This window comes from Garra rufa, chromosome 3, assembly GCF_049309525.1.
Source record: "Garra rufa chromosome 3, GarRuf1.0, whole genome shotgun sequence".
NCBI classification, from domain to species: domain Eukaryota; kingdom Metazoa; phylum Chordata; class Actinopteri; order Cypriniformes; family Cyprinidae; genus Garra; species Garra rufa.
The window spans coordinates 52,653,789-52,677,183 of NC_133363.1; the positions used below are offsets into that span (position 1 = coordinate 52,653,789).

The 23,395-nt window shown below is 35.1% G+C and overlaps 1 protein-coding gene across 3 annotated transcripts; it reads left to right on the forward strand.

Annotated features, from left to right (window-relative positions):
- Nucleotides 1-568: 568 nt before the first annotated feature.
- On the forward strand, nucleotides 569-23,356 carry nectin4a (nectin cell adhesion molecule 4a). Of its 3 annotated transcripts, none has more exons than XM_073837310.1 (11): nucleotides 569-1,140; nucleotides 4,593-4,802; nucleotides 7,495-7,662; nucleotides 9,382-9,660; nucleotides 13,005-13,122; nucleotides 15,813-15,964; nucleotides 16,285-16,444; nucleotides 16,562-16,637; nucleotides 17,911-17,967; nucleotides 18,142-18,315; nucleotides 20,723-23,356. In XM_073837310.1, the coding sequence occupies exons 1-11, from the start codon at nucleotides 1,092-1,094 to the stop codon at nucleotides 21,161-21,163; spliced, it is 1,884 nt and encodes a 627-aa protein (XP_073693411.1). In that variant the 5' UTR covers nucleotides 569-1,091; the 3' UTR covers nucleotides 21,164-23,356. The 3 variants fall into 3 exon arrangements, with proteins under 3 accessions (XP_073693411.1, XP_073693410.1, XP_073693412.1); XM_073837309.1 differs by having other exon boundaries at nucleotides 570-1,140; nucleotides 4,590-4,802; XM_073837311.1 differs by having other exon boundaries at nucleotides 570-1,140; nucleotides 4,590-4,802; nucleotides 20,774-23,356.
- Nucleotides 23,357-23,395: the final 39 nt, after the last annotated feature.

The following is a 23,395-nucleotide window of genomic DNA, read 5'->3' on the forward strand; positions in this document are numbered from 1 at the left end:
TCCAGCAAGATCTTTATGGATATTGGGAAGTCTTAAACAGGACACTGTTTGTTTTGGAATAATGTCTGGACGGCAAAAGCAAATCACAAAATGGATAAAACTTTTTATTTTTGTTATTTATTTATTTTTAATTCTAAAAGTTCTTTGAAGATATTTTTTAAAGATCATAAGTCAAATATAAATGAAAACTATATGTTCTGAAAGAACTTTAATACATTTAAGACTAATTCTAAATTTGAAAAGAAATTAGAATAGGATTCCTTCACAACTTTCTTTAGCATTCCATGTTCGTTTGCTTTTTTGTTTTCCGTTTTCCAGTGGAAATAGCAAGTCACTGGTGTCTTCTTTTTTTTTTTTTCTTTCACAAAAACATTATGCCATAAAAAAACTGTTCAAGTGAACACGACCATTAAAGATCTCAAACGATTAAGCAATTACAGAATATTAAACAAGTAGCTAGATTGAATCATCAGATTGGGAAGAAACACCCGGATTAAAAACTGGTAGGTTGAGTTCGGTCACAGCGCGTATAAACATGCATGCGACTGCGCAATGGAGAACTGCCTTTTCCAACAGGTGTCTCTAAGAATTTTCTTCTCTCAGAACATTTTCACTTAATTCCGCAGCGAACGTGAGAGGAATCATGGAAACACTTTGTTTTTTCTCAGCATGTCGTAGGTCCTAAAAGAATACGAAAACGTCTAAGTCTGGAGTAAAACTTTTGTGCGCTCCTTGAGGATTTACGCATGGAGAAACGTTCACTTTTATGGATATAATCCATAAACATTTCATTGATTGATTGATATTATTTAATTTTTGTGCTTCAACTGAATCAACTTAGATGTTGATTGTGAACGCAAAGTGATTTCGTTTTTTTTCTGCGCTGGATCTCCACCATCTGATCTTCTCAATAGCCTATGGGAGTCACCTCTTCTCCACCATCTCTGACTGACATCTATAATCGATTGGATTGATTGGGAATACAACTAGCTCTGAAGATGGACACTGTTTTGGTATATTAATAATGAGCATCGCACTGAGATCGCCAAACTGATAACTTGGGCTCAGCTGAAAGTCTGAACTGGTGGACGATGAAGACAGTTTCATATATTCTTGCTGCGTTGATCATCTGGAACTCAGGTGAGCCGTTTAATGTAGAATAAATACATTCCTAGTGTAATTGGAAACATTTAAAAAGCGTTGCAGGATTTGGGGTTTAACGTTTGGGAAAAGGGCTTCACAACACGTTTACGGTTGTCTGATATTACTGGAAGAACTGGTTCTGATGACAAACTGAGTGTGATTCAGTGTGACAGACAAGGCGCTCCCTGCTCTCTCTCTCTCTCACACACACACACACACACACACACACACACACACACACTGTGTCTTATGCGTCTTAAGGAGTGTTTTATGGCTTGATGAAGTTGTGAGAATAAGGGTGTGATGATTTTGAGGGTGGTGTCAACGTAACTTGCATTTTTTAGTATTTTTGCCGGTGATTGAGCTATTCATAGAGTTGTGTGTTAATGCAGGGTCAGTGGTTCCGAGTACATGATGTAATATGATTTATATACTTTATGGCATTTTGCAGCATCAACATCCTCTGCTGATCCAAGAACAACATTCCTACAGTTTGATATAGCACCATAGAGTTTAGGGTCAGGTTTAAGGTTATGGCCTTCAACAACAATCCAGTCAACCAGCTATTTTCAGTTTTGAGACTGAAAATGTTTCTAAAGGCCATGCATGTCATTATTATAATGCTTAAAGGTAAGTTTCTCTAAACAGGCAGTCCTATTGATGTTATAAGATTATGATTTATTTTCCTAACACTGGATATATATGTGACCCTGGACCACAAAAACAGGTGTAAGTAGCAAGGATAGCCAAAAATACATTGTATGGGTTCAAATGATCGATTTTTCTTTTATGACAAAAATCATTAGGATATTAAGTAAAGATATTTTGTAAATTGAAATGAATATATCAAAACTTAATTTTTAGTAGTAATATGCATTGCAAAGAACTTCATTTAGACAACTTTAAAGGCGATTTTCTCAGTGTTTAGATGTTTTTTTTTTTTTTTGCACCCACAGATTTTCAAATAGTTGTATCTCAGCCAAATATCCTATCATAACAAACCATACATCAGTGGAAAGCTTATTTATTCAGCTTTCAGATGAATGAATTGACCCTTATGACTGGTTTTGTGCAGGGTTACATTGAACTGCAAATAACAATGAAAATTCATACGCATTTATGACATTTGAGACTGTTTTTATGATCAATTTCGTCATTATTTTCAGACACCCCAACCACTCCAAACTGTTCTTAATTGTTCTACATCTGATTTTGACACCAGAATAACTAAAATGTAATTATAGCCTACAACAACACGAGCAATCTATATTGTTGTTGTTGTTTTAATGCTAAATGCTTAATTATTTTGTGATCTAGATGGTTGCTAGAGAATATTTGACTGTTAAGATAAAAAATAAAGCTAATTTTCCAAAAAATACATTGTTATGCAACTTATATTACAGTTGTTATTCTTCAGAAATCCATCAAATTAGAAATATGTAGCATAGAAATAAAGTACAGCAATTTCTGAGAAAAAATGTTTCCAAGGCAGTGTATAAAATGAAAGCACCAATTATATATTAAGCTAAAAAGTGTGAATATAAGTAAAAATATTAGTCAAACTAATTAGGCTTATTTTTTTTTCAATAATTGTCCGCTGATTTTAGGGGTGTAGGATTGGGAAACAAATAACAGTCCTTAAGGAAGTTGACTCAGGAACTTGTCATACTGAGATAAATCATGCTGTGTGACAAAGCGACAGAGGATCGATGCCAGAAATTTGTCAACAAGCTTATGTCTAAAAGGCTTGTCTTTACGGTTCCTTGATGTAATCCTCTGGTCTTTGCAAACTGGACAACTGACTGCTGTGGCTTAATGGTCAGGATCTGGGTTACTGTCATAAAGTTCAATCTAGAAATAGAGTGATTGAGAAACTAAAGAAAATTACGGGATTACAGCCAAATCACTGCCCTGAACTGTGATCCCAAAGCACTTGAAGAGTGCTTAACACTTGGTTTGTCCAGGCAGAGAGCTCTATTAAGTGCACAGTTAATAGTTATGACTAATTTCTGCAACAATAAAAAGTAATGTGTTTCTTATTCATGTTTTTTTCGTAGTATATTATAATTGTGGGTGAAAGTGCAAATTACAACTTGCATTTTATTTATGCAATGTATGTTTTTTTCATCATTTAAATAAAATATATTTTGATTTTGGTGTTTAACTGTAAATTCAATAGTTTTGCATGCATGCACTTTAAATTGGCATGTTTGCTTATGCTCGTCTGCCTCCCAAAAGTAATTAGCCCTGAGACATATAACTAGTTGAGCAGCATATCTAACTCTCGTCCACAAACGCTCTTTCCAGACACCTGTTTGTCTCTTACCCCTCTTCCATTCTTTTATTTTGTTATCCGTATCGATTCCCATGTCTGCTTTGCCCCTCTGTTCTCCGTGCCAGTTCAATAGACTTGATGAAAAATGAAAGGTTCGTGTTACCATCGTACTGAAGGTAACAGATGACCTCAGTCAATGTGGCCCAACTTTTCTTTTACTGCAGGTATATTTCATACAGGTGATGTTTCTAATTTTTTTTAAAGCACTGCTTGAGGTGCATTAGGCTGTATGATATATATTCATGGGATGGCCTAGAATTTATTATTATTATTTATAATTATCTTGCTATTCAGTTTGTGATGCCACAGCTATGATCACTATAAGGAACATCCTGTGGTGAATTCTGTGGTGAAAAAAGTATTGTGCAATGGTGGAACAAGTAGTTTTAATAGTTCTACATAGTTTTACAGTGCACGACTAATTCGGTGATGTTTTTGGCCAAGATGTTGAGTTTGTTTCTTCATTGGAACAGACTTGAAGAATTTTAGCATTATATCACTGGCTCGCCAATGGATCCTCTGCAGTGAATGGGTGCCGTCGGAATGAGAGTCCAAAACAACGCAATAATCCACATGCATACTGTATTTGTTTAGAACTGTTTCCGAATCGTTTTGCTTGTAAACAGTTCTTGATCTGTGCACATTTCTCTCCTGATTCAGACTAGATGACATTGAAGAAGATAATATTATGGCTAAAGAATTGTTATTTTAGCTGGAAGCAACAGTTTGAAGTTAAAACACCGTAATGATGAGTTTAGATGCAGCTTTTCACTTCACAAAACCTTAATTGATAGATTGGAGCCGTTTGGATTACTTGTGGATTATATTCTAGCTATTTGGACTCTCACTCTGACGGCACCCATTCATTCCGTTGGTGAGCAAGTGATGTAATGCTAAATTTCTCCAAATCTGTTCTGACGAAGAAACAAGCAAATTCCTTTACTGCATTTAATCAATCTAAAATAATAATATTTAACAAATAATTAATGCTCATTAATACAATCCCCAACACTCTTCTCGCTCATCCAATAGAATTTATTTTAAAAAACATCTTGAGTTGGTTATTACTTTATTTGATTAAATCCATTATCTCTCCCTTTGTGTCTTTCAGCAGCCTGTGTAAGTGGAGAACAAAAACATTTTCTAGAGCCCCCTGAGTCCCCTTGGTCTCAGCACTCTTTGGCAGAGGAGGAAACGCGGTTACCCTGTCGATTCGATGTATCGAACAGTGAGATTAAAGTGGTGCAGGTGATGTGGATTCGAGAGTACACAAATGGAGCTGAAGAACAGATTATCACTGCTCATTTCAGTGAAGGCCAGACAGGTAATAACCAACTTTTTTCTGTCTTTTACTTCACAGATATCAAAACTTAAATTGTTACACATTTTTTAGAATGTCATTAATATGTTCTTTCATTTTACTAATATTGTTATCACCAAAGAAAAGATTTCCAAAACACATTTTTGCATTGTTATTGCCATGGGTATGTTGATGCATCAGTGTGTTCAATGGTATGACAACAAAATTTTCCAAAAATCGTACTCTGTGAACAGTGGACTACTTAAAAAATTTATTTGGACTTCAAAATTTCATGTTTAATTCAAAGTGTTACTTTCCATTTCTTTGTAATTACTTTGAAGTTTTATCACAATTTCTGAGCGACAGTTGTTTGAAAGTAAATCCTATACTTTTTTCAGTGTAGACCTATCTAGCAGTACCCCCCCCTCTCCCTCTCTCTCTCTCTCTCTCTCTCTCTCTCTCTCTCTCTCTCTATATATATATATATATATATATATATATATATTAGGGGTGGGCATAGATTAATTTTTTTAATCTAGATTAATCTAGATTAAATTTTGGAATTAATCTAGATTAATCTAGATTAAAATGGCTAATTTGAATTCTGCTGAAGGCATTCAGAATATGTGTGCTACCCAAATAATGACTTAAAGTCTTTGAGAATGGATCATAAAGCTCATGAAGCTGTTCTATGATAATTTGTTGATGAAAATAAATTATGTTCAATTAGATGTACTTGTGTTTACTAACTAACTAACAATGAAATTATTTTTTCTACCTATTAGATTGTGTTTTTTTTTAACGTCAACACCTACCCAGCCCATTACATGTTACACCGTACTTTTATTTTGACAGGTTGCCGAGAAGTTTCTGTGTCATACAGTATGATATGATGCTAGTTTTCTCAAATGAAACGGTATAAGTGACACTCACAGCAGTTTGGGAGATTGAGTTTATCTGTTCATGTGAGATGCAAATGCCAAAAATTACCGGGAGCGTCACGTGGGTTTCAGTATGCGTGTAGTAAAAGCGCGTCTCCGCAATGCATACATACAGCTAGGCAAACGGAACATATCGGATTCATATTAAAACGGTCTTTTTGCATTTCAGTTTTCACATACACTAGTCCATATCGCGATTTGAATTAAGTGACTGACCAACATTTGATTTATGAATCCAAAAAACGACGAATTTACGTGGCATTTCGCTATAGTAGATTCGTTTTTTATGAATGGAGGATGACGCGATCCCGTCTGTGTTTTGGCGGAGGAGACTTAAACGCGCGACCATATTCTACTACAGTCTTCGGTATACATCCGCGTTAAACTATCAAGGTGAAAGTCATCATAGCTTGCGTAGTTTAGACCCAGCTCCCAACCCAAATTTGAGAATAGATTAACGGCGATATTTTTTTTATCGCGCGATAAGAGTTTCACGTTAACGCAGCACGTTAACGCCGATAACGGCCCACCACTAATATATATATATATATATAAGGTTCCAAAATGGCGTTTTTGCAGTGATGCCATAGAAGAAAGAACCTTTCAGTGAACAGTTCCTAAAAGAACCATTTTGAAGAATATTTGAAAAATCTAAAGCACCTTTTTTGACTATAAAGAACCTTTTCGTCATTTGAAAGCCTCCATGGATGTTTAAAGTTCTTCATAGAACCATTGATGCAAAAAAAACCTTTATTATTAAGGCAAGACACTTCAAGTGAACAGTGTAAAAAAAAACAACAACTAATAGTTATCACCTTACTTACCAAGTTGGTTAATTACTTTGATAATAGCAAACATTTTTTGTATTACAAGTTTTCTAAAATGTTAGGTTTAAATATGCGAATGAGGTATTATTAAATGAATTATGCGCTAATTTGCGTAACTTTCTAGAACAAAAATCTAAACACTGGATGAAGTCAGTTTCAAAACTCTTGTTTCATTTTTTTGACATATTAGAGTCTAATATTTTTACAGAGGGGATTTTGGGTATCTCATTTAGTAACATAATTCAGAAAAAAACAGCAAACACTATATTTTTTTACCATTTTTGGGGGGAATAAAATGTTGTATAAAATCAAGCAAATTATATATGAACAAACCCCTCTGTAAAAACCTTCAGGATATAGACAGAAATAAAATAGTTAAGTTTGGTGTGTGTAAGTGCTACTGAAGTGGAGATTTATGGCTCAATGTAGAAGAAAAAACTCATTTTGAGAAAACAGCCTTTAAAAATATCTATTGTATTTGAAAGTATTGACACAAATAGATACAGTGCTATAAAAGAAACACTTAACAGTGTTTTTTAGATGTTTTCTTTCCACGTCTGAAAAAAACACTTTATGAAAACCCAGAAAGCCTCAAACTTGACGTTTTTGCCTGCAGTGTCTCACCTTAAAAGTGTACTCAGTCATTTCAAAAATGTTATCAGTTCTGCGGAGTTTAATCTGATTGTTGACTTTTTCTTGAATCTGGTAATGTGACTAGTACTCCTTTCGTTTCTGTACTCATCTTGCATTCATTAACACTGAATCATTAAGCAGATGTTTTTTTCAGTTCTTTTGTAACGAAACATGCAAAGAATGTTTCATGCAGAATCCATAAGTGCATTTCTTTGAGAAACAAGTCATTCATTCTTTTTTGTATGCTTCACAAAAAAGGCCAGAAACAAAGTCTTACTATCACATGTCACATTTCATTCTGTTTCTTTTTACCAGAAAACCCTAAATACTCAGGGCGTGTTCGATTTGCGACCAGCGACCCAATATCAGACTCTTCTCTGATTTTAATGGGCACACGTTCTGCAGACGAGGGCAAATATATCTGCAAAGTCGCCACCTTCCCTGCTGGAAACTTTGAGACAGAGATTTATATCACAGTGTGGAGTGAGTACATTAATCATGATTACATGGACAAACTTTTGTCATACAAAACTTTGTGTCACTGTTCACATTTTATATATTGGCACCTCTTTTGATTTTGAAGCACACATTCTTTTCAACCCTATATCTAGTTTTGGTAATGAACTGCTAACTTAAACAGGAAAAGGTTGTCTGACTAAAACCTGCCCACAGACTGCAGCAACAGTCTCTTAACATTTGTGTTCCCATGTGAAACTTTGCATTGGCTCGCAAAACTTTTTCATGAAAGTATTATGAGGGGAAAGTGGGAGGGGAAAATATATTTCAGGGCTTTTGTGAGTCTCAAAAACTGTAACAAATAAAAAATAAACAGAAATATTGAGTCTTAAATACACTGCTGCTCAAATGTTTGAGATCAGTAAGACTTGTAATGTTTTTTAAAGAAGTCTCTTATGCTCATCAAGACTGCATTTATTTGACCAAAACTACAAAAAAGAGTAATATTGCAAAATGTTATTACAGTATAAAATAATGTTTTTTTTATTTCAATATACCTCAAAATATAATTTATTCCTGTGATGCCAAGCTGAATTTTCATCAGCTGCTACTCCAGTCTTAACTGTCACATGATCCTTCAGAAATTATTCTAATAGCTGATTTATTATTAGCATTATTAATGTTGGAAACAGTTGTGCTGCCAAATATTTTTTTGGAACCTGTGATTCTTGTTTTCAGGATTCGTTGATGAATAACAAGTTAAAAAGAACAGCATTTTTTCAAAATATAAATCTTTTCTAACAATGTAAATCTATCCTATGACTTTTTAATCAATTTAGCACGTTTTTGGTTAATAAAAGTATTAATTTCTTTTCTTTCTCAAAAAAGAAAGAATAAAAATTTCTATTTTAAATAAATGCTGTTCTTTTCAACCTTTTATTGATCAAAGAATCTTGAAACAATTTTAAATTGTACAACTGTTTTTAACATTGATATAAATCAGCATTTTAGAATGATTTCTGAGGGATCATGTGACACTGAAGACTGGAGTAATAATGCTGAAAATGTAGCTTTGTGTCACAGGAATAAATTACATTTTAAAATATATTCGCATAGAAAAGAGTTATTTTAAATTACAGTTTTTTTCTGTATTTTTGATCAAATAAAAACCATTAAAAATCTTACAGATCCCAAACTTTTGAGCGGCGGTGTATATGCAGTGACTTGAGTAGTTAGTGAAAGGATCTAGCCCTCAGTGATACAGGATAAGCATAATTGAAGCCTTTGATTTTTTTAACATTACCATTGTCATTCATTCAACGTCTCATTCATATGCAGAGAAAACCCGTTAACCACAAAACTAGCACTGCTCTGATATATACAGGTATTGTTCTTAGAATAACACAACAGCATTGTCTGCGTCAATGGGACAGATGATGGACGTATTAACCTGACAGTGTTCATTGTTACAGCGATTGCAATGTATATAATAGTGGCTGCTTTCTCCTTTAGAAGTATCGTGAATGAAGCAGACTGTTAGAAACAGGAAAGCCAACAGTGAAATCCATTTCACGCTTTAGAAAATAAGACAATGGTGAAATATCTACCATTTTGTTTAAATCATTTACACACATTTTTTTTTATAAAAGGTGATTTGTATTGTCAGTACTTGATTGTAAAGTTTAAAACCTATTTATTATCTTTTTATTTTCCATTTGTCATATGTTTGTCATTTCATTTCCACAGCCAAACCCATTACCTCCCTGAAGCCGTTCGTTCTGGTTGAGGGCCAGTCATTCCGTCCGGCCGCTATATGCCGTTCGGTGGCCAAACCAATGGCAGGCCTCTCCTGGGACACGGAGCTTGCAGGTCAGAGTCAGAACCGTAGCTCAGATGGTGAGGTGGCCTCCATCCAGTTTTCTCTCCACCCTCTCCGTAACATGAACGGCCAGAAGCTGGACTGTCTGGTCTGGCATCCATCGCAAAAAGGCCCAGAGAGGATCCACAATAGGCTTGAAGTACACTGTAAGCCTTGATCTTCTTCACTTATTATAAATGTATATCAGAAATGTCTGGGTCATAATTTTTGTGACATTCTTTTTTCCTTTGAATTCTTATCACTACACTACCAGTCGAAAGTTTTTGAACAGAAAGTCACTTCTGCTCACCAAGCCTAAGTTTATTTGATCCGGAGTACAGCAAAAACAGTAAAACTTTGATAAATTTTTGCTATTTAAAATAACTGTTTTCTATTTTAATATATTTTAAAATACATTTATTCCTGTGATTTCAAAGCTGAATTTTTTGCATCATTACTCCATCACACGGTCTTTCAGAAACCATTCTAATATTCTGATTTGCTGCTCTAAATACATTTATTATGTTGAAAACTACGGAGTATAATTTTTCAGGTTTTTTTTTAAAGAACAGAAAGTTCAGAAGAACAGCATTTATCTAAAAGTGCAATCTTTTGTAACATTATAAATGGCTTTATTATCACTCCTGATCATTTTAAAGCATCCTTGCTAAATAAAAGTATTAATTTATATAATTTATTTCCCAGTATAATAAATTATACTGACTCCAAGCTTTTGAATGGGATAGTGTTTAATGTTAAAAAAAAGCTTTTATTTCAGATGGATGCTGATCTTTGGATCTTTCTGTTCATCAGAGACTCTTGAAAAAAATTAACTCAAGTGTTTAAAATATTGATGATAATAATAATGTTTCTTGAACAGCAAACCAGCATATTAGAATGATTTCCGAAGGATCATGTGACGCAGAAGACTGGAATAATGACGCTGAAAATGTAAAGCTTTGATCACAGGAATAAATTAGATGTTAAAATATATTCAAATAGAAAACAATTATTTTAAATAGTAAAAATATTTCAAAATGTTACTGTTTTCACTGTACTTGCTGAGCAGAAGAGACTTCTTTACAAAACATTAAAAATCTTACTGTTCAAAAACTTTTGACTGGTATAGTATACATAAAAAAATCATTCTGTTCAAACAGGGCATTAAATGAATTAATTATTATTTTATTAAAAAATAAATACAAAATATACATTATAGTAATAATAGTGTTTTATTATTACCTTTTCACTACTAAAAACTAGTGTGAGGAGCAATTATATGTCTTTAATTTTCGTTAACTCTTATTTTGTACACTTTGAAAACATGCTGGGGTAAAAACAACCATTTCTGGGTTGTTTGGCAATCCAGCGCTGGATAAATGTTGGACATAACACGTGCTGGGTTATTATAGTGGGTTGGGATAAATGTTTGACCAAAAATGCTAGGTTGTTTTATTTAACTTAACTGTTGTTTCCAAATTACTAGGTTGGAATTAGAAATCACACACAGAGTTACAAGAAGCAACAGTAATCTCTAAAAGGTGAACAGTTACAGCAAGAACACCCCTGAAAAAATATAAGACAAACTGTCAAAAATGTAACATTTAAAAGTAAAACTGTGAAGGGGGAGGAGTAACACAAAAACTACCTAACACTGAAAAAACGACCTGACAGGCTCATCCCTGTGGTTGAGTAGAAAGAAATAACCCAGCATTTTTAGAGTGTAGTATTATAGTTTAAAATACATAGAATACAGACATTTCTTAAATTGTTTATCAAAGTTTTCGCAAACACTTTTTATATAATAGTGTAATCATTGTTGCTCTATAATTCATTTAGGCAATCCTTAAGAATCACTTTGATGTCTTTTGATGTCAAAACACTTGCCAGGTTGTACACACGCAAGCTGCCAAAGTACATTCTCTTCAAAATAATTTCAATGTCGTCATTATGATTGATCTACTATTGCGCCACAAGTTTTAATAGCGCCGCATGAAGTTTTATACGTCACTGCCTGGATGTGACTCAGAATGTTTGTGAATCTCAAATCTAAAATTTGTGAAATCACGTAAAACAATTGTGAATTTTATCATGTATACCTAAAACACCTTTCCTGTTTCCTTTCCTGCTCAGCTTGTGAAATTTAATTGTGATGAAACCATTGTTGCACCTCTTAATGTCTACACAATGTATGTAACTTCCCTCAGATGTGTTATGACATGAGGACATCTGCTTATTGTCTTTATCGATACTGTGACAACATTGTTTTTCTCTGATTCATCACTGCTTTATGAACAGTCATAATAATGGCTTTGCCTTGGTTGAGTGTAGGAAAATTTAAAGCAATTCTCTCAGAATGAAAATTCAGTCATCATTTAGTCACCTATATGTGTTTAGAAACTCTGTGGAACTCGAATGGAAAAATTCTCAAGAATATCCTGGTTGTTCTTCTTGTTGTTTTTCCACAATTCCTAGAGCTCTTAAACACCAAACAGGAACCATATAGTTTTGTGTAAAGAACAGCCTGAAATGTAAAATCTGGATATGTGGCCCTGGACCACAAAACCAGTCTTAAGTAGTATGGGTATGTTTGTAGCAATAGCTAAAAATACAATGTATGGGTGAAAATGATAGATTTTTCTTTTATGCCAAAAATCATACGGATATTAAGATATTTTGTAAATTTCCTACGATAAATATATAAAAAAAAAATTTTGATTAGTAATATGCTTTGCTAAGACCTTGATTTGGATGACTTTAAAGGCATTTTTTTTTTGCACCCTAAGATTCCAAATTTTTTAATTTTTTCTATCCTAACAAACCATACATCAATGGAAAGCTTATTTATTCAGTTTTTAGATTATGTATAAATCTCAATTTTGAAAAATTGACACTTATGACTGGTTCTGTGGTCCAGGGTCACATAGCAACTCTCGAGATAATGAAAGAGTTAATGTCTGAGAATGTGCTTTTGAGTCAGAATTTTTCAATGAATCCATTCATTCGGTTCACAAAATCAATCTGAATGATTCATTCACAAATCAAACAGATCTGGCTCTCCTTCAAACTCACTGACTCAATGATCTAGTGCAGGAGTTAATGTCTGTTCCTCACTTCAAAATGTTGACTTGCATATAATATCAAAATCAAAGTCAAAGTCAACTTTATTGTCCTTTATTTAAAATGCACTATTTTATCATGCTTTTACGTCATTTTTAAAGCTTGAAAGCTCCAGTCCTCGTTTTCTGTGACGGCATTGAAAAAACAAGTAACATCATTTCAGAATATCTCCTTGTGTTTCACAGAAGAAACAAAGTCATGTGGATTTGATTTAATTGCACATAATTTTGCTAATTCAAACATGCATGTCTCATAATGCCAATATTAGAGACCAGGATCAGGTAAACTTAATGGTCAAACGGCAAGTTCATCACGAGTTCAAACAAGAGGCTTTAAAGTGAATTAGACACTAATTGTGAGATCTTATTTGTGTGTTTATGCGCACGTACAGACCCTCCGAATGCAGTGATATCGGGCTACGAGGACAGCTGGTATGCTGAAATGCAAGGGGCTGCGCTGCAGTGCAGCGGCCAAGGAAATCCAGAACCTAAGAAATTCACCTGGTCGAGGTAAAACTGCATCTGTTTGTTTGTTCATCTTCCCGTAAGCCTGTCTTGTCAGTTGAACACTGTTTCGGTTGGCTTCTCTATCAGCATGCCAGAGTAATCTCTAGGTGTGGACGGGAAGGCTGTGGCCTAAATTCATGAGTAAAATTTTAATCTGCTCTATCAGATAGGCAGAATCTCAAGAAGTAATACTGACACTGAGAGGTCACTGATATGCACGACAGTTGTTTTTGCATTCATGAACAATAATTAGTCAGAGTCACACACCTATTTCTTGGCATTTTTCAGTGCGAGTGACTAAGGGGGTGTAGACATGGACATTTAGATGATCACGCAATTCCTGAGACAAACATTCTCTGGTTTTCTCCTCCTCTCCGCCTCGAGTGGGGAAACCTGTTCTCTGGCGGCTCGGTGTGAATGCAAAGTAAATGAAGTAACTGTGGCCTGGTGTCGTGTTGCAACTTGCGCGGCAAACAGACAAGAGTGCATTTTCACACGGAGGGAGAGAGCGGGGGATGAGAAAAGCTTGGTGAGGGGGAGATGAGTGAGTTTATGACAGCGATGTCAGGAGAATTTGCCTGCGTGTTTATGTGTGTCATCCGATGAATCTTTCCACTGTCCTCATGCAAATTGCACCATGCTGTATGAAAAGCATGTAACATATAGTTCCTGGTATAAGCTGTGGACAAAGTTCTTATTGTCTACAGGAACACTGAGTGGGGCTATTTGTGATTTTAGCAAAAGACATAAGCTTATCAGCTTTTAAAAAGGGGGAAATGCTTCCTGTATGAAATTGTTTCCACTTGGCAGAAGCGAACTAAAAATCCGCCAGATGCCAACATGGGTTGGCATCTGCTTTTGCTTGACAGCCCTCATTCTTAAGAATTGTGCAAAGTAAACAAAACAACTTCCTAGATTGCATTTAAATTGTTAGTTCAACCAAAAAAACGTATTCTGTCATTAATTACTCACCCTCACGTGGTTCCAAACCTGTAAGACCTTCGTTCATCTTTAGAACACAAATTAAGATATTTTTGATGAAGTCCACCAGCTTTCTGACCCTGCATAGGCAGCAATGCAACTGACATGTTCAAGGCCCAGAAAGGTAAAATAGTCCATGCGACATCAGTGGTTCAACCGTATTGTTATGTAGCTACGAGAACAAAAATAACAACTTTTTTCAGCAAATTCTTTGCTTCTATGTCAGTCTTCGCTGTGTGTTCGGGAGAGTACCACAATGCATGTTTTGATGTAGAACCCAGATGCACTGTGCCATGTGTTACAAGCAGAAGAAGATGCACAGTGTACACTGTAAACAGTCTTCATAAACATGACATCTGAAGATTTCAACAGAGATGATGACTTGCCATTTTTTGCAAAGCCTAACTCATTTGAACCAGAATATACAAACAATAAACTAAGAGACATGGACGTTCTATGTCAGAATGCCAGCTCCTGCGTCAGCAGCACCACATTCATGTGATGTGATACTCTTGTAAATGGTTGCGGAAACTGACATGGAAGAGAAGACTGTTTAACATAGTTGTTATTTTTGTTGTCTTTGTGCACAAAAAGTACTCTCATAGCTTTATAAAATTACGGTTGAACCACTAATGTCACATGGACTATTTTAACAATGTCCTCACCACCTTTCTGTGCCTTGAACATGTCGGTTGCATTGCTGTCTATGCAGGGTCAGAAAGCTCTCAGATTTAATCAAAAATATCTTAATTTGTGTTCTGAAGATTAGGAGTAATTATTGGAAGAATTTATATTTTTGGGTGAACTTTCCTTTTAAATTTAGCTTCAGATTTTCTTGTGCTGTCACTTGATGTTGAACATAAAAAGCTGGCTTTTGATGCAAAACCAAATGGGAATTACTGCTTTAAAGCACCGTATGAAATTAGTTTTGCTACTCTGACAATATGATGGACAATATGATGTTTTGCGAAAAAATTAACTGATTAGCTGAAAGTAATTTGAAGTTGATATTCATGAAATTCTTCATCTTAAATCATTTGTTATGTGCAAAATCCTACGGTATCCACAGGCACAGCCATTTGTAAATTTAATGTGTCTCGCTTCCGGTCTTATCCACATCCAGCTGTTTTTAGCTGTAAAAAACAGCTTGTTTTACGCGGCTTGATGCAAACTGGTGTGTTTTACTATATTATTTTAATGTATTAGCTTAATTATGAATACAATGGTTTGTTGTGCAAACAGTTTTACCATTTACTGCACTTCGTTATTCTTTAGTTATTTCCCTATATGACAGCTTATGAACCGGAAGTCTTAACACATTAGCAGAAAATGTCCGCATTGAAAAATAAGGTGGATTGATTCTGTTGTTTTCACAGTACAGTTAGAAAGTTTAGGGTCAGTAACCACTTAAGAAATACCTGTATTTATCAAAGACATATTTTATTGATCAAAGGTGACAGTAAAGAAAATACCCTGAAAAAATATATCAAGCAGCACAGCTGTTCTCAACATTGATGAGAATAATAAGAAATGTTTTCTGAGCAGAAAATCAGCATAGTATAATGATTTCTGAAGTGGCACAGATCAAGGACATTAAGTCAACGTTCAGTAAATAATTAAGCATAAATCATTTGTTATGAACTATCCTAGTGTAATGATTCTGTGTCTGTTTTTTAATTGTGGGATTGAATCATATGTCTTTGTTCACACAGGAAAGGTGACGCTCTACCTGAGGGTGTGACTGTGGACGGTGGCACGCTGAGCTTTTCCAGGCCCCTGAGCTTGGCAGATCAAGGAGTTTATGTCTGCACCACCACCAATCCGGTGGGATCTGGAAAAGCTGAGATTGAAGTAAATATAGCAGGTGTGTATACCACTGAAAACCCTACACCCATGTTAAGGTGGAGTGCACAGTGCTGTCATCTAGTGAAACTGATATGCAATTGCGTGGCTCATAAACAAATTAAAAGAATAGCTCATCCAAAAATGAAGATTCTGTCATCATTTACTCACCCTCGTGTTGTTCCAAACCTGTATGGTTTTTTCCTATCTGTGGAATCTCAAGGAGATGTTAGACAGAATGTACTAGTTGTTATTTTCCATAAAGTCATTCTATATAAGAACAAAAGCACCATAAAAAGTCTGTATGACTATTTTGTAAGTTTTGTTGCTTGTTTCTTTCAGAGTCGTCTGTGGGTCGTGCATCGGTGAACTACATGCTGATGATTATTCTTGCTGGTGGCGCTGCAGTGATTGTTCTCACTCTTATCGTAGTGATAATTACAGTAAACCGCTACTATAAACGCAAGAATCAACAACTGGCTATAGAGCTGGATGCAAAAAGGTACGATTTTTCTTTATTTCTGAACATAGAATCATTTACATAATTTGTCTGAATGTGAGAATGTTTGTACTGCATACCTGTCCTTCAGTTTGTCTCTGTCTCATTTGCTTTTTTAAGGGAGGAAATCAGCACCCTATCAAGACAAGCCTCATTTAGGAGAGTCAACTCAGGAAGCACAGACAACAGATACTCGGTAAATATATGTACATCTAATCTAATTTGGGGTCAGAAAGATTTTAAAATGTTTAAACAAAGTCTCTTATGTTCGCCAATGCTGCATATATTTGATCAAAAATAAAGTTAAAATAATAATATAGTGAAATACACAGTTGAGGTCAAAAATTTACATCCCCCTTTCAGAATCTGCAAACTAATGAATTATTTTACCAAAATAAGAAGGATTATACAAAATGCATGTTAGTGCATTTGGTACTGACCTGAATAAGATACGTCACATAAAAGATGTTTACATATAGTCCACAACAAAAAATAATAGCTGAATTTATAAAAGAACAATTTGAAGATCAGGGTAAATTTAACTTATTTTGTCTTCTGGGAGACATCTTTTGTAGCTTCTGAAGGGCAGTACTAAATAAACAAAAAAAAAAAAAGATATTTAGGCAAAATAAGAAAAATGTACACATCTCAATTCTGTTCAAAAGTTTTTGAACAAAAGTGCATCGTTTTTTTCCCTTCTGGAGCATCAGTGAGCGTTTGAACCTTCTGTAATAGTTGCATATGAGTCCTTTAGTTGTCCTCAGTGTGAAAAGATGGATTTCAAAATCATACAGTCATTGTTGGAAAGGGTTGAAGGTCAGCAGGCAGTTTAACTGTTCAGGACAAACAAGGGACCCATGAACAACTATCACTAAATAATGGTTGGACCATTCAGGTAACAACACAGTATTAAGAATCAAAGGTGTATAAACTTTTGAAAAGGGTCAATTTATTTTATAAATTCAGCGATTATTTTCTCTTGTGGACTATATGTAAACATATTTTATGTGAAATATCTTATCCAGGTCAGTACTTAATAAACAACAGCATGTATTATGTATGCTCAGTCTTATTTTGGTAAAACAATTCACATTTAGCAGATTCTGAAAAGGGGATGTAAACTTTTGACCTCAAATGGAGTTAGAGTTTAAAAATGTATTTTATTCCTGTGATGGCAAAGCTGAATTTTCAGCATCATTACTCCAGTCTTCAGTGTCACATGATCCTTCATAAATCAGTTTAATATGCTGATTCCGTGGCCAAAACACATTTCATGAAATGTTTTATTTGAACTGCTTGTGTTATTCTGCTTTAAAAAATGTCTCATGATATAGCATTATTTAATGTAATGACATTCATATATTTTTTGAAGATGGCTTAAATATCTAATTACTTTTCAACTGTATATATTATGTACACAAGGATATATCTGTAGATCTCATTTTACTGTCTCTGTCTTCTTTTAAAAGGACGACAATAATCCTTTAAGAGTCGAAGGGACGATACGCACGAGTCTCTCCTCACTGGTTTGTATTTTTTTTTTCCATGTGCTGTTTTTTAAAAACTCTTTTATGCATTTACCAGGCATACTCTGCAGTTATGATGCACAAAATAATTCTTATTTGTCTTCACAATTATATAACTTCTGTTTGTTCCTCTCTTACACACTCATTAAAAGCCCTAAATGTTTACTTTCACAGGATCGTCCTCGCTCCAGAGATAGTCGGTCCACGCTGGGAGGGGTGGACTCACTGGGTCGCCCTGCAATTTATAACACATCCCGAAGAGGTCGAGACAAACAGATGGACAGAAATGAAAGAGAAGCCACCCGGTTGATGATGGAGTCTTATGAGCAGGACAGTAACGTGTCACAGGTATGAGATACGTTTTCATGACTCTGCTTGTGTGGTTGATGTGTATTGCCACTTTCCACAAATAGAGCTTAAAGGGATAGCTCACCCAAAAATTAACATTCTGTCATTAATTACTCACCCGCATGTTGTTCCAAACCCGTAAGTCCTTCATTTATCTTTGGAACACAGATTAAGATATTTTGTTAAAATCCAAGAGCTTTCACACACAGCGATGCAAATGACACATACACAAACGAACCTACAATGATAAAATCCATCCGCTCCTCTTTTTTTAATCCCTTTAAATCATAAACCGTGTCTCAGAGCTTACTGATCACAGAATCCGTAAAGTGACAACACACTTTACCAGCCCCACCTACGATTGTTGACCGACACGGCCGTAGCAGAGTCCTCGCCCTGAGTGAGCCGTAAACACACCGTAAACACTCATCTGTCATGTTTATTTTCACAGAGCATTTAAAAGCAGCATTTAAGTAAGAAATGTCTTCTTATTAAAACCATAGACATTATTCTAGTGTTTGGGACATATTAACAGCGTAGACCCAAACAGCAACATAGGCACTGTATATTACGGTGCTGTTTATGTTGTATATTTCCCAGCTGTTCAACTTCACAGACATAACAGACTGTGTTTTTGTAACTTAAACTTAAGTGTTTTTAACATTAACTTGTGTGTGAAAAAGAACTTAGTTTAGTACTCACATGCCGTGACAGTCGCTTTCTGACGATGTGCTTCAGGTGTGTGCACTCAGAAAATCATATATATATATTATAAGTTTAAACTGATATAGCTTTAAAACGCATGTTTTCAGTGTGGTAGACGTGATAATTAAAACCAAACATAATTTTCTTGCAAGTTACAAGCTGTAATGGCACCAGGGTTGCCACAACAAACCCCGGCCAAGTACTACTCAAAACTAGCCCAAAAGTAGCCCAAACAAGTTTTGAGGGGTTTTCCCAGTTAAAAATCGCATTCAGGGGGGTAAAATACACATTTTTTTGGCTGGGTTTCCCTGGTGAAATTAGCATTCCAGGGCCTAAATATTCCGTTATTGGGGTTGTTTCAACCCGCGGCCACAGTATTAATGTAGCCCAATTCCGTGGGAAAACCACAGACTTGGCAACAGTGAATGGGGCAGCTCTATTCTGAAAAAAGGGGGGCCGGGAGCAGCAGCTCAGTTGCATTTAAAGAGACATGCACGAAAACAGTCTGTTTCTGCTTCCACTCAAAACAGGCATTTTCAAAATGATATAATAAATAGTTTGAGCTGAAACTTCTTAAACACATTATAGGGACACCTAATACTTAATTTACATCTTGTAAAAATGGGCATAATAATTCGTGTTCCAAAGATGAATGAAGGTCTTATGGGTTTGGAACGACATGAGGGAGAGTAATTAATGACAGAATTTTTCTTTTTGGATGCACTGTCCCTTTAAATTTGTTGAAAGTGTCCACAAATTAGTTTTGTGTTTTTTTTTACAAGAAAAAGTGTGAATGAAGGTGCTTAACCATTCTAAAGAAAATGGTGTTCATTCAGCTCAGGGGGTCAAAATAATCGTCTATTTCTTTTTTTCGAGGTTTGCAATTTTATGTGACAATGTTACTTGCTAAATATTGTCATTTATTAATTCTGAGCAAGCTAGTTTGTGACTAAATGTTAGTTATTGTGAAATTTGTATGTTCCATACAAACACATTTGAAAGCTTGAGGTCAGTAACACTTTTTGTTTTGTTAGATCAAAGGTGACAGTAAAGACATTTATAATGTTAGAAAAGATTTCTGTTCCAAATAAATGCTGATCTTTTGGCATATTTTCACCAAAAAGGGTCATGGTGATTTCTAAAGGATAGTGTGAAGCTAAAGAGTGGAATAATGGCTTAAATCTTTAGTCATTCTGAACCGTTTAGTAATGCTAACACATTTGTGACCATGGACTACAAAACCAGTCATAAATTGCACAGGTATATTTGTAACAATAGCCAACAATACATTGTATGGGTCAAAATTATTGATTTTTCTTTTATGCCAAAAATCATTAGGATATTTAATAAAGATCACGTTCCATGAAGACATTTTGTAAATTTTCTACTGTAAATATATCAAAACTTCATTTTTGATTAGTAACATGTATAGCTAAGGACTTCATTTGGACAACGTTAAAGGCAATTTTCTTATTATTTTGATTATTTTGAGTTTATCAAATAGTTGTATCCCGGCCAAATATTGTCCTATCCTAACAAACCATCAATGGAAAGCTTATTTATTCAGCTTTCAGATAATGTATAAATCTTAATTTCCGAAAATTGACCCTTATGACTGGTTTTGTGGTCCAGGGTGACATTTAACATAAATAAATGTGCATTTAAAATGCATATAATCACCATTTACGATTTTGCTGTACAGGATACCCAACTTCTCCCTCCTCTTCACCCCTCTTCTTATTCAATGGAACAGGCTGTTGAAATTATCCGGTCTCGGAACGGCAGCGCCATTATCCCAGCAGAGGGGAGGCCGCAGTCAGGAGGAAGCAGCAGAGGAGGCAGCAGAGGGCACAACTCACCCCTGGTAGCCACGTACCCGACTCTTACAGATGAGGAGGAAGAAGATTCTGTTAGTCCTACGGATTCAGGAGTCCACCGAGGTTTATTGGAGCCTGACGGTTTTGAAAACTGCGGCAGCGAGACGACGAGTTCTCAGATATCCGAGGCGCTATCCAGTCATTTTGAGCGCACTAACGGCACACTACGGCCCAAGTCGAAACCCAATAACATCCTGCTCCCGGCCAACACACCACTTTTCCTCACGCCGCATAGCCCAAATATCCACAAAGCTCAGATTGTTTAGAGTATTTGTTTGGAAACGTCTTTAAGCCTTATGAACACAGCTGATATTAAAACAGATGGATGTGTTCCTCTGCAATCTCACTCTCCACGCATAAATGGATCTTTTGTTTGAACTTTTATATAAATACGTTCTCAAGGTGGCAAAAACTTGAACTGTATGGCCATCTAAACTCAAACCTGCAAAACAATACCAGCATTGCTCAAACAGTTCCTCAAATTGCGTAATCCACTGTGTATTCCGGAACTGGGACGCTTGAGTATTATGGGTCACAACATGTGTTTCAGGTACAGATTAACTGGAAACCGCCAGAGCTGAGCTCCTCTGTGTGACCAGGAAATGGATTTAAGATCTTTTTATATTAATATTGCAACCTAAGGCTTCACTTGAATTACTGTTGAGGGAGAAAATACTACATGAACTGTATTTCTGGTCAGTTAATCCTTCACTGTGACTTTTTGATCTTGTTGTCTGTAATCCAGCGATGTACAAATGGTGTTTTGACACATTTTTTGAATATATGTGTGTTTTGAATATTGTGTATTTTGACTGCATGAATAGTATTATGAAGTACTGCATTACCATGTTTTAAAAAATGGCTCCTGCATGTTCACAGAATGTCATTGTCATTGTTTACAGCATTTATACTTCATGTACTAGCGCTTTAGATGTATTTAGTTAGTACCACAAGCTCCTGAGATACTTCTGTGACCTTTCTATCTAACCAAATATAAAGCCATGGGTCCTGATAGTAGCTTTGTTGTATTCAGTTCACTGCAGTGGATGGGGGTTATTAAATAAGCCCTAACTACTGTATGTATTCATGTGAGATTAATTTTAGAAAACACAAGGTTGAATCAGGACATTTTGTTCAATACCTATTTTGTTAATATACCATATTAATCAGAATTAACACCAAATTGCTGTAATAAAACAGTGGGTACTTTGGTATAGAGGGTTTGCACTTACGTCACAGTTTGGTCAGTTACCCGGATGTAAACAACAGCATGGATTGCACAGTTAATATACTACTGAAAACGTTATGCTGTCTAAACCATTGGAAAAACATGTGGAAGCTACTAAAGCATATAGAGAAGGGCTTAGAAAGGGTGCATTATTTTAATAAACTAAAATGAAATAGGTGGTAAAGATATGTACAAGCAGTATTAATTAAGATATTTGCTTAATATTTCACTTACCTGAACAGAATCGATAAGAACAAACACGAATGTTGTTAAGATTCTTGCCCTGGAAATCCTGGTTCAGTTTGGCCAACCACAAACCTAGCCCTTTTGTACCTCAGACAGTTTTTTGCACTCTTCTTCTTGATTTGTTATAGCCTTTGGCAGTAGTACTTCAAATGTTTTTTTCCTGGTCTGACCAATTAGTACAGGCCAAAACATGACAATAATTGACCATTTTCAGCAGCAATAATCAGCTAAATCACCCTGGACCACAAAACCAGTCTTAGGTAGCACGGGTATATTTGTAGCAACAGCCAAAAATACATTGTATGGGTCAAAGTTATTGATTTTTCTTTAAATGCCAAAAGTTATTAGGATATTAAGTCAAGATCATGTTCCATGAAGATATTTTGTAAATTTCCTACTGTAAATATGTCAAAATTGTGTCTTTGATTAGTAATATGCAATGCTAAGAACTTTAAAGGCGATTTTCTCAATATTTTGACTTTTTTGCACCCTCAGATTTTCAAATAGTTGTATCTTGGCCAAATATTGTTCTATACATCAAGGGAAGGTTTATTTATTCAGCTTTTAGATGATGTATAATTTAAAAAATGACGCTTATGACTGGTTTTGTAGTCCAGGGTCACATTTATGAGTAATTTTAGGAACGTTTGTTTTGACTTTTATTTTGAATTTAAACCTGTCTTTCAGTCACAGGTTTTTTTTACTCCACTGTCGTTCTGCGCAGAATATCATGACAATTCAAGTACTCAAACTTATTAAAACTGCCTCTAAATGTGGAGAAAGATAAAAGAAACAGTTTATATCTTGGAAATGGCAGTTATTTTTGTATTCAAATATTTTTGCTCCTCACAAAAAGGAAAAACAAATGTTTTATTAAATAGTGCTTTAAATTGATATCTTTTTCAAAGCGGAGAACATGCAGTCGATGTAGTTTTTAATAATCAACATTGTTTTTAATAATAAAAGTGTAAATAGTCACAAAGAATGGGACTTTTATTTCATCAAAAAGGCGTACCGACGTCCA

Coding starts and splice junctions, on each gene's coding strand:
- nectin4a (XM_073837309.1), top strand. CDS start 1,092: ATGAAGACAGTTTCATATATTCTTGCTGCGTTGATCATCTGGAACTCA. Junction 1,141..4,589: donor GTTGATCATCTGGAACTCAG/GTGAGCCGTTTA, acceptor TGTGTCTTTCAG/CAGCCTGTGTAAGTGGAGAA. Junction 16,445..16,561: donor ATAGAGCTGGATGCAAAAAG/GTACGATTTTTC, acceptor TGCTTTTTTAAG/GGAGGAAATCAGCACCCTAT.